The sequence below is a fragment of the Cricetulus griseus genome, chromosome 4, assembly GCF_003668045.3.
Source record: "Cricetulus griseus strain 17A/GY chromosome 4, alternate assembly CriGri-PICRH-1.0, whole genome shotgun sequence".
Taxonomy (NCBI): Eukaryota; Metazoa; Chordata; class Mammalia; order Rodentia; family Cricetidae; genus Cricetulus; species Cricetulus griseus.
In genome coordinates this window covers 213,598,732-213,610,716 of record NC_048597.1, presented here as the reverse complement: position 1 = coordinate 213,610,716, position 11,985 = coordinate 213,598,732, and the positions used below count along the sequence as shown (strand labels likewise).

Below are 11,985 nucleotides of genomic sequence, written 5' to 3'. Positions count from 1 at the left end.
CTCTTCACTATAGCTATAGGATAGATTTAGGATAACATGTTTTAGTTAAGGTGTCTACAAAACACCATGACCAAATAGCAAGTTGGGAAGGAAAGGGTTTATTTATCTCACACTTCCACATTTTTTTTTCCCCCATGGAGGAATGCCCTTTATTGTCTTGCACTCTGGATTGCTCAGCTTATTCTCTCTCTCTCTCTCTCTCTCTCTCTCTCTCTCTCTCTCTCTCTCTCTCTCTCTCTCTCTCTCTTTCTTTTTTTTTTCATTTTTTAAATTTGAATTAGAAGCAAGATTGATTACATGACAATCCCAGTTCCCTTCTCCCTCCCTTCCTCCTCTACCAGCCCCCCAACTAAAACCCTACTTATCACATACCCTTTCTTCTATTCTTCCCCTGACTCAACCTTTCTGCTCCCTCATGACCTCTGCATCCCTCCTCTTCTTCCCTTCTCATTCTCGTAGCTCCCTCCCCCCTCTTCCCATGCTCTCAATTTGCTCAGGGGATCTTGACTCTTTTCCCTTCTCCAGGGGACAATGTTTGTCTCTTTTAGGGTCCTCCTTGTTTACTAGTTTCTCTGGCCGTGTGGATTGTAGGCTGGTAATACCTAACTCTATGTTTAAAATCCACATATGAGAAAGTACATTGTCTTTTTGTGATTGGGTTACCTCGCTCAGAATGGTATCTTCGAGTTCTATCCATTTTCCTGCAAATTTCAAGATTCCATTGTTTTTTGTTTGTTTTGTTTTGTTTTGTTTTTTGTTTTGTTTTGTTTTCCGATGAGTAGTACTCCATTGTGTAAATGTAGCACTTCCACATTGTTGTTCATCACTGAGGGAAGTCAGGACAGGAACTCAAGCAGGGCAGGATCCTGGAGGCAGGAGCTGATGCAGAGGCCATGGGGGAGTGGGGGTTGCTGTTTACTGGTTTGCTCTCCATGGCTTACCTAGCTTGCTTTCTTGTGGAACACAGGACTAACAGCCCAGGGATGGCATCACCCACAATGGGCTTGGGCCTTCCTTCATTGATCACTAGCTGAGAAAATGCATTACAGCTGGATCTCATGGAGGCATTTTCTCAATTGAGGCTCCTTCCTCTCTGATGGCTTGAGATTGTGTCAAGTTGACACATAAAAACAGCCAATACAACATCTGAACATAGGACAAACCTCACGGGGCTGTAAAGATGATGTTAGTCTCATTTTAGAAAGCCTTGTTATAAGGGCAGTTTGTTCCTCCTCACATCTCTATTGTGTCAAAGTTTAGGATCCTTATTTTTTAATTCCTGTGTTGTGCATTAAGCTGTGTTTGCATTTTGATAGAAAATAATGTGCTACTTCAGAACTTGGGGTACTTTCTTAGAGGGTAGTGTCCTGAAAACTAGTTCTGTGTGCATGGCCATTTACTGCGTTTTCAAAGTACTTTATATACTCTGGTTTCTTTTTGGCTTCTAGAAGTCTATTACCCTTTGAAGACATCTGTCCTTTATGAGTCTTTAACCATGTCTATTAGCATCTCTCATACTAGAACTTTCCAAGTGCAATGATTTATCACTAATTTCAACTACTTTTAAAGAAAGTAGTACTTGTGTTTGTTATATGAAAGGTGTTTTACTTTTTCCATACACATGTAATTAGGTGTATTTGTTGAAAGGGTTTGGGTTTGTCTACCTTAGTGAATGGTTAGAAAAGATTTCACAAAATATGAATAAAGTTTATTAATACTTTGGGGGTACTGTCTTAGTGTTCTGTTGCTGTGAAGAGGCACTATAGCCAAGGCAGCTCTTAGAAAATATTCAGTTGGGGGCTTGCCTTTAGTTTCAGAATTAGTCCATTGTTAACCCTGACAGAGAGCATGGTGGAAGGCAGGTATGGTACTGGAGAAGTTGCTGAGGTTTGTCCTAATCTACAAGCTGAGAGAAAGAGAGCCCACCCCCAGTGATATACTTCTCCCGAAAAGCCACACCTCCTAATCCTTCTCAAGTACTGCCACTCTGGTGACGAAGCAGTCAAGTACATGAGCCTATGGGGCCATTTTTAGTTAAAGCATGTACTAAAGTATTTTTCTTTTTAAGGACTCATTTTATAATTGTTGCTTCTTAGTAAGTGCCCTCCTTTTCCTCCTTTTTTTTTTTTTTTTTTTTTTTTTTGAGATTAAGGTCTCACTGTGTATCTTTTACTTGCTTGGTTGGTTGGTTTATTTTTCGAGTCTTTCCTTGAACCCAGAGCTAACAGATTAGTGAGACTGGCTGGCCAGTGAGCCTCTGAGATCTTCCTGTCTCCACCTGATAAGGCAAGCTAAGATTATAGCCAATACTGTCATTCTTGGCTTTTCACATTGGTGCTGGGGATCTAAACTCCCCAGGCTGCAATTATTTTCCTTTAATTTTAATTAAAATATAATTACATCATTCTACCTTTCCATTCCTCCCTCTATCCTCTCCTATGTTTCCCTCCTCCAGTCCTTCATATTCTTCCACTCCCTTTCAAATTGGTCCCTTTTTATTGGCTATTATTGTTATGTACATCTAGGTAAAGATAAAGATATATAAACATAACCTGCTAAATTTGATTTATGATTGTTTGAGAATTTCATGTATTCATATAAGATGTTTTGGTCAAATCTGCTTCTTATTCTTTCTTTTCTAAATCCTCTCTTATTGCTTCACCCCCCCCCCACCATATTTTTTTTTCTTAATACTCATTGATTCTGCTTAGGGTTGCCCATATATGCATGGTGTAGGACTGTCTTACTTGAGCATGGTTAGTTTCTTGGGGCTGCATCTGTGAAGAAAACTTACATTCCCCCAACGGCCATCAGTTGCCAGTAACCTCATAGCTAGGGTTGGGACTTTGAGCATGCTTCTGTCCATGCTGGGGTTTAGCTGGCTGGGTCTTGTCCATGCAGTCAGATTTGCTTATGAGTGCATGTGTGCAGTATCCCTGATAGTGCGCAGCAGCCCTGTCCTTTCCAGCAAATGCTGTTTTGCCTCTGATATCCATTACTTTTGGTTCTTATAATCTTTTTGCCCTCCCCCCATAAACACTTTCTTCATAAATAAAAGTTGGATTAGAATTTATCCTTAGTCTATACAATTTTACAAAATAAAAAGTTATGACATTTTGTAGTGTTGGCATGATAGAATTCAGTGATACTGATTATTCAAAATTGAACCAAGTATAATCATGTTGTCATTTGTATGACCGTGGTGGGGTAATTAGAGCTCTCTGTTTTGCCTGCAGACCAAGTCTGTGTTTGAGATTGGACTCTGCAGTAACAAGATGTTTTGCTATGCAGTTCTCGGATCCATCATGGGACAGTTACTTGTTATTTACTTCCCTCCACTTCAGAAGGTTTTTCAGACCGAGAGCCTAAGTATACTGGGTAAAGAAAATGCTGTCTATGTACAGTGGATGATTGTTACAGTTTCTAATGTGTTTGTCATAATAAAAAGCTCTTTACAAGTGGGAAATAGAAAAACAACTGACTTGACTTGTAACAAAAGGTCTTTTATGTTTTAATTTCAGGACAGTCAGAAGAAAACTCATCTTCATTTATTTGCCCCGCTCCATTCTTTACATGTTATCAGTTGTTATAAAATCATGTTTGGTGATTTTGAAATACAGGAATTCACAAAACCTGTTATAGGTTAATTGTAGTTTATAATATTTTAATTTATTTTTAAAAATATGGATGATTCTTTCATGAAACAAGAAAACTATATTTAAGCTCATATAAAATCAAATTGTTCTTACAACTTAATCATTTTTAAATGAACTTAGTATTTCACCATTCTTATTAGCACATTCTTATTTCATGAAATCTTAGTCTGATCCAAGAGACATTAATTTTTATAATGTTTCTGTGGAAATCATTATTTTTTCTTCAGCATTAAGTATATGGCTACAGAGCTAGGCATAAAAAGCTCACTGGAGATATGTTTGGATGGCAAGCCAAGGCCCTTGGTTTTATCACCAGCCCTACAAACAACCACCACCATCGAAATATATTCAAAATTAATGTTCTTAAGTATGTGGATAATATATTTGGAAATGTGCTTAAGTTTTTGGTATAAGTTGAAGTTTACCTTAAAATTTGAGCTAGTTTAATTTTAATATTTCAAATCTGTATTCATACTGCTTTCACTTTTTAAAAAGCAAAATTTAAGAAAACATAGCTCCATTTTAAGAGCAGCGGTTGTGTAAATACCATTAAAAGACAGTCTTCTAGGCTCAGAAATGCAATATCTAAAACTTTATTAGACAGGTATTTTTAGTCAGATGTCTTGTTACTACTTCTTAAAAAGTGCTTTGCAAAAACTATCAAATAGGAAACCCCTTCTGTTACTGTTAAAAGTTTGTCACGTGAGCTTAGGATTCAGGGGAATTGGTCAGGGGATTTGGGTTCTAGTTCTGACTGCTCTCTCATAGCTGTGTGACTTTGGGCAAGTTATTTGAGCTTTCTCTTTCATATGCATTTTAAAAGTTTTATTATTGGTGTGTGTTTGTGCTGTGTACAGGCACTTGTGCTGCAGCACAGGTCCAGAGGTCTGAACAACTTTCAAAGTTGCTTTTAACCTTCCACCATGGTTCTGGATTGCATTTGGGTAGTCTCGCTTGCCCAACAGGGCATTTACCTATGAGCCACTTGGCTTGTCCTCTATTTCAACATTTTTAACTTATGCTAATGATCTCTACCTTGTGAAATACTTATGAATCAGTGTGTTCTAATATGTAAGCTGTTGCTGTGCATTTCAAAGAATTGTAAAACTCAGTTTGTTTTCTCTTGCAGATCTGTTGTTTCTTTTGGGTCTTACCTCATCAGTGTGCATTGTGTCTGAAATTATAAAGAAGGTTGAAAGAAGCAGGGAAAAGATCCAGAAGAATGCTAGTTCAACATCATCGTCTTTTCTTGAAGTATGATGCATATTGCATTTTTGTTTTTATTTGCAAACTACGAGTTGCAGTCTGAGAATCATTTAGAAGGGCAAGTTCAAGAGGATAATGAAGATTTAAGGACTTTTTAACTTACCATTGACTAAAAATGAACATTAATGTTAAAGACTTGATTTGAATCTTTAACCTGTTGGTAGTCCCAAATGAAATTATGCAGCTTTGATACCATATTCTTTGATTTGAATTGGCTTTTGCAATTGAGTGGAACTTTATAAACATATGGGCAAGTACTGAATTAAGAAATACAAACAGCAAAACCTGAACCACCTTCTGCACTTAAAAGAGTTCTAATGTACAAATACACTGTCTGTCTTAGATGAATATAAATATTTTTTTTATTTTTAAATATTGTACTATTTATGGTGGTGGGGCTTTCTTACTAATACACAAATAAATTTAATCATTTCAAAGGCATTCTGTTTGGTTTAGAAATTGCCAGGAGTGCCATATTTCAGCTCCCATGGTTCCTTTTTCCTGCAGTGTAAGCAGACTGATACCTTGTGCTACCATTTTTGTATTTCAAGTTTTTTTTTGCACAGGATGTGACCACTGTCTGATCACTATCTTTCTTTTGTGACTGAAAAGCATATACTGCAATTGAAGTAAATGTTTGCTCTTCTTTGTAAGTGTAAATGGTTGTTTTTTGTAGTTGTTTTGTTTTTCATAGAGGTCTGAGTCTTTGATCTAGCAGAATTAGTTCAAGACTATTATTGGTATTGCACTTAGAGTAACTGTAGTTAACATACAGTCATGGAGTAAAAAACAAGGCCGGGCTAGAATTTATACAGATTATATTAACATGTCTTTGTCTCCTTTTTTGTTTAATACGAATATACTTTGTCAATATCATTTTGTCATTCCTTGCTTATAGATCAAACACTTCAGCTGAATAATTGATCTTTATTACTGTTTCATATGTATATTTTTAAGCCTATTTCTTAGAGAATATAGACTACTATACTCAAAGAATAAAAAGTCCCAAACTCAGATAGATAGCATATGAACCAGGGTGCACTTGGGAGATCCTGTGCTGGCCTTGCTCCTCTGAATCTTCTAGGCAGCTGCCTTGGCCTAGGTTGTAGCACAACCCTGAGTCTGTTCCTTCTACCATTTGTTTGTGCTCTGTCTTCTATTTCATTGGGCATGCTTGGGAAATTGATGGAATTTGCTTTGTGTAATACCATCAGTTTTTATAAAAAGCTTGACAAAATAAAGGTAAGTGTTATGTTTCGTATTTCATAAACTGTCAGAAATAAACTGTTCTTAAGCTTGTTCAATATTAATGATGAATGTTAACACTGATGTGGTGTCATTGATAATGAGAGTTCTGTTGTTTAAGTCTTTACTACTGAAGCATGAACATAAGGAGCCAGAATGTTTGCACTTTGTTGTTACTCTTTCCGGCTGACCTGTCAAGTGTACATTGTTCCGTCTGATTAGATGGAACATGAAATCATTGTCTAATCAACTCTTAGAGGTTTGATGTCTCATAGCTAAATTTTATAATGGTTTTTACATTCTGTTACAGACTTGAAAAATACATACTAAGTGCATATCCAGTCTTCTTCGTTTTACATTATAGGTTGAGAATATAACTCATGAAATGAATGTGCCTATCTTCTCACTTGGTTTTTGAACTATAAAAATAAAATTTTTTTCATAAGCTCATTAATGACTTCCCAGTTAGTATTGTTAATATTAAAATTATATTTGCAGATGCTGAAAGATTCAGACATTTTTATAGTTTTGAAAAAAAAAGAATTAAATGTGTAATACAGATCCAGATTTCAATTTTCTAAATTCTGTTAGTCCAGATTAGCATGGATCACTTAATTGTGTTAACATCAAACTTTTAATTTTCACTCATTCTCCTTGTCCTAGGATTTGTCCCTGCCTGTATCCTTCTTTTCCCCCCATGAAGATTACTTCTTTAAGTTATTTGATCCCATAGTAGCTAATCTTCAAAGAAGAAAAGAGATGACCTTGAAATAATGTACCAGATCCTAAAAAGCCGAGCTTGCCTGTGCCAGGCACTAGGAGATCCTGAGGCAAAGTAATAGTGAAGTTACACAACCCAAGGAACCCACCCTCAGAGTATGGGATTTTTCCAACAGTATTCACTACCTTCATGAGGATAAGATACACTGTTTTTCACATTTTACACTCATCCACCTTACATCTGATAAAATGGTAATCTTTCTGAAATTGCTTTAATTTTGGATCTTTTTGATATAGTACATAAGTAAATTGAGTTCTGTTCACACTTAAAGTAGTTTTTCACTGAAATGAATTGGTAGCAACAGTAACTATCCATTTATGAATTAATTAACATTACACTTTCTGTCTGTTGCCTGGCAATGTATGTGCAATTTTTTTGGCTTGAATAACTCTTCCAAGCCGTAAGATGAATTGATTACTTTTCCGTTCAGATTTTATTCAGTAACTGAGTGTACTAGGAATACAATGGAATTCTTGCCCTTCAGTACTTCGTGGAGAGGAAAAGCAGATAAAAACCATTAAGAAGCTATTTTATCCATGTTAATAATGATCTTTGTACATTTATTTTGAAAGTACACATACATTAAAATAAATATAGCACACATTGCACTTTAGCATTTGAAAATCTTTGAAGTGGCTTTTTAGACTAAGCTCTGCGATCTAAGTAGCAAATGGAGTGTACACTAATATCAGCTTAAGATGGTTCCAGATTGCATGAAAGGGAAAGCTGTATATGTGTGATGGTTCTATTGCTGCACCTTATAGATTGCCAAGGGAAAATATCTTTCATCTTTTAGAAAATGTTAGAAATGTAAGTCCAAGTCACTTTGTTGATAAATCTAGCCAGAAGTTTGGCAAAAGAACTTTTATTCAAGATTGAGTCATGTGATGATGTTTGAGGAAAAAAATTGAAAATCTGACTCATAGCTCTCATTTTTAGTCGTATTTGTTCGGTTTAATCTGAGCCCATCAGTGTTCCTGTGTACAGTACAAGAATGTATACAGCGTGGCAGGAAAGGTCAGTTTTGTAGGACTGGTCCACGTCATGGTTATTTTGTTGTTACCCTCTTTTGCTCAATTCTAGCCAAACTGACAAATACTTTCTTTCTTTTTTTTTTATTTTAAAGATTTTATTTATTTATTATGTATACAACATTCTGCTTCCATGTATATCTGCACACCAGAAGAGGGCACCAGATCTCATAACAGATGGTTGTGAGCGACCATGTGGTTGCTGGGAATTGAACTCAGGACCTCTGGAAGAGCAGCCAGTGCTTTTAACCTCTGAGCCATCTCTCCAGCCCTGACAAATACTCTTTGCAATTCATATTTCTGGGATGGTTCCATAGCTGCTTAGCCCATCAAAATTAAAATTTCTTTTCTTTTATTCTTTTTGGCAGGGGTGAGGATTGGGAATGAGGGTGAGACAGACAGGGTATAGCCCTGGCTGTCCTGGAACTTGCTTTGTAGACCAGGCTGGCCTTGAACTCACCGAGATCCAACTGCCTCTGCTTCCTGATTGCTGGGATTAAAAGTGTGCACCACCATGCCCAGCTTATTTTAAAAATATTAGGTACATTTCTTCCTCTTGGTAATGCTTTCTATAGAATCCACATCTCCCAGTATCACTGAGCAGAAATTGGGCCAATAGATAGATTTGTTCCAGAGGTTTGTCTTGTGGTGTAGTATTTCTAGCATTAGAACTCTGACAAAATGTACTTTGAAATAGTTTAAAAATACACATACCACATTACAGGCAGATTTCCTGTTGTAAGCATACTGAAGTGCACATTGGTTGATAAGTGGCATTTTGTGCCATCTTATGGTTACATGCCTTGACCAGTCAGCTCCTGTTTGTCAAGTCTTCATCTTACAGCATACTATGAATGAGGCCGATGTGCAGTGTTATCCATGAAGCAATATGGAAAAAGTTACTATTACATAGCTGGTTGTATAGAGAAGAATGTATGCCCGAAAGAGAAAACATGAGGAACTGCATCTCACACACGTAAACTTTAGGAAGTTATGTCTTAGTGTGTTTTGTTGCATCTTTCTTCATAGCCATCTGTTTAATTGTTAGTAGGATTGCATTAGATTTCACACACATCTTCCGCATCGAACACTGGTCTGGAAAGCTCATAAATTAGCTTAAGTGTAAGCATTAAGTGGTTTCTTTTAATCCTCTTGTTATGGCATTGCTGCCATAGAATTGTTACTTAGAGGTTGACAAATCATGCTGTGTAGGCCAATTCTCATATTCTCATTTTTTTTTGTAATAGTTTATTGGAATACAGTTGCATTCATTTACATATCGATTACTGCTGTTTTCATGCCCCAACTGCAAGGGTATTTGGAATAGGGATTGCAAGGCTCAAAATACCTAAAATACTTAACCAGAGCAGGGAGAGATGGCTTAGTGGTTATGATTACTTACTGCTCTTCCAGAAGATCCAGGTTCAATTCTGAGCACACACAGGGCAGTTTACAACCATCTCTAACTCCAGTTCTAGAGAATCTGATGCCCTCTTTTGGCCACTGAAGACACCAGTCACAGACATACATGCAGGGAAAATATCCATATATATCAAATTAAAATAATAAAATTAAAATACCATTTGGTCCTTTATAGAAAATATTTGCGTACCAATTTAAATATCAAGAAGAAAGTAGGTATGTATATTTCTCTCGTTGGCAAGAAGCACACCAGTTTCCTATGTAACTGGCCAGCTCTCGGATGTTAGTGTGCCTGTCGGCTTTTGTGTGGAGAAGCGTGTCTCAGCCTGCATTCAGCTATCAGCAGGGTTTGGCCGCAGTTACTGTGCTGATTCTTACAGTGGGTGGAGTGGTGTGAATGCTGCACTACTGAACTTGTGTTTCCGGTTTCCCTCCACGGGTTTCCTCCCTCTACTTTCACTTCCCTCCACCCAAGCTTTTGCTCATTGGATGCAGCTTCTCCTGCCTGAGCATCTTGCTCTCTCCTACCCTCTTCAGTGCACAAGAGAACTGGCAACTTCCCAGGGACTCCAGCTTAATTTGAGTAAGCTAAAACTCATTATTTTGCTCAGAAAAACCTGGATGGGAGAAATTAAAATAGCTCAACCCAGTCTTAAAGGAAAACCATATTCTTACCTCATTTTCATAGAACATTCTACCCCAAGATGTGATCATACAGCTTTTACCATTTCTAAGGTAAAACTGTTATACTTTTCAGTGAATTATTCTTACCGTTCATTCTTTTCTCCCCATTACTTCCTTATAAAACAGGTTATAATTAATTATAGTAGTGACAGTTTAATCAATTTGTTTTCTGTGTGTATGTGTTCATGTGGAAACCAGAGATCATCCTCGGGTATCATTCCTCACATAACATCTGACAGGGTTCTCTCACTTAAAAGCTTACCAAGTAGGCTAGATTGGCCAACTAGTGGACCCAGGGTCTGTCTGTCTGCATATTCCCATCCCTGGAATTACACTACCACACCTGCCTTTGTATATGTGTGTGCTTTTTAAATGTGTCTTGTGTGGATATGACTGCCCAGGTTGGCACTGGGTGTCTTCCTCTGTCATGCTCCACCTTATTTTTGAACAAGTTCTTGACTGTGCCTAGCTTTCACTGGCCTAGCCAGCCAGTCCCCCAGGATCCACTTGACTTCACCCTTTCAGCTCTAGGGCTACGACTGTATGCAGCCAAGTAATTTTCCCACTGGGCCATCTCCCCAGCCCGGATTTGTCTATTGGAAACTTGTATAAGTCTGGGTGCTAAAAGGCCTACAGAACTTTGTCATTAGAAACCTGGGTTTGGGGATATTCCCATTCCTAGATTCCACCTCCTCCCTCACAATGTCTACCTTTTTAAGGCCAGGCAAGAGAGATTACAAGCAAACCAAAACCAAACATGGGGATCTGGAAATAGACTAGATCCTTCTGCTTGCAGCTGGACTGTCTCCTCAATCAGGTGTCCATATTTTTTCAAAGCAAATTCATCTGCTAACATGTAGAGTAATCCAAACTACATGTATCTCACCATTATTTCTATTATGACCTGAACATGACACCTCATTCCTGTTACAGTTCTCACATTCTTCACCATATCTGATCATCTTGACTGCCTTTGCAGAATTCTGTCTTGACTTACCATGTTTTAGTACTGGTACTAAATGTATATAGGCACATTATTTTGATTTTGTGTAGTGATTTGGAGTGTAGCAGTTCTATTTCACAGTTAGGGCAACTGAGATGTAATAATCATTGATTGCTTTTATACACAAAAGAGGAAAATGTAATGCCATTTAGATAATAAAGGTTTTTTGTCTGTTAAAATTATAATTTAAGTTAGGAATTCAAGTTGAAATACTAAAGTCCACTTGAGTCCCTTTTTCAGGACCAACTGTCATGGAAAAGATCAGAGATTATATTTACAGATAAATAGGGTCTTGGTTATAAAAAAACTTGCATAAAATAGGTATCAAGTATAATTTTTTGTCACTAAATACAGAGCATATTTCTATTACAGTAAATGATTTTCTTTCTCCAGTTTTACCCCAAGATTTACTCATCTTAGCTGTCCAGAACTCCATTTCTTACTTGAACTGCTAATTGAAGATTGACATGTCCAGAGCCTCAGGTGAGATTTCATTTGCTAGAACTGAGTCAGAAAGAGCATGACTTGATTGAAAACACAGAAAACTAGATTTTGGGAATATGGAACACACCATATTCAGTTTATATGAGGTGTTCTCATTGCCTCCTATACCTGGTCTGTTTGGGTTTTTTGTTGTTGTTGTTGTTTAAATCTTTAAAAGGCCAGTCAACCAAAGGAAAATAGAAGAGGGAGGAAAAGAAAGGCAGGACAAAAGTCACATGTAGTGAATCTTCTCTGATTCAACCTTACCTCTTGGTGACTTCTGTCTTAGTACATAGCAGTCAAGTCTGGTCTATGTAATTGGCCCACTGTTGAGAAAACGTTCTCATTTCATTGTGTGCTTTCTCCCTAGCAGCTTAAGCAAGGATGACTCTTAGGAGTCAGGTACTACTATAT

General features: G+C 37.3%; 1 protein-coding gene across 4 annotated transcripts in view; it reads left to right on the top strand.

The window, feature by feature from the left end:
• Positions 1 to 11,985, top strand: part of Atp2c1 (ATPase secretory pathway Ca2+ transporting 1) — a 101,753-nt gene that overhangs the window by 84,968 nt on the left and 4,800 nt on the right. For 3 of the 4 annotated variants that reach the window (XM_027414361.2, XM_027414359.2, XM_027414358.2), the window contains 3 exons: positions 3,237 to 3,378; positions 4,786 to 4,910; positions 11,482 to 11,571. In XM_027414361.2, the coding sequence (XP_027270162.1) occupies positions 3,237 to 3,378; positions 4,786 to 4,910; positions 11,482 to 11,508 (294 nt within the window). In that variant the 3' untranslated portion in view covers positions 11,509 to 11,571. Of the gene's footprint in view, positions 1 to 3,236; positions 3,379 to 4,785; positions 6,618 to 11,481; positions 11,572 to 11,985 lie in introns of those variants that run through there. The other variant, XM_027414360.2, reaches the window with a different exon arrangement.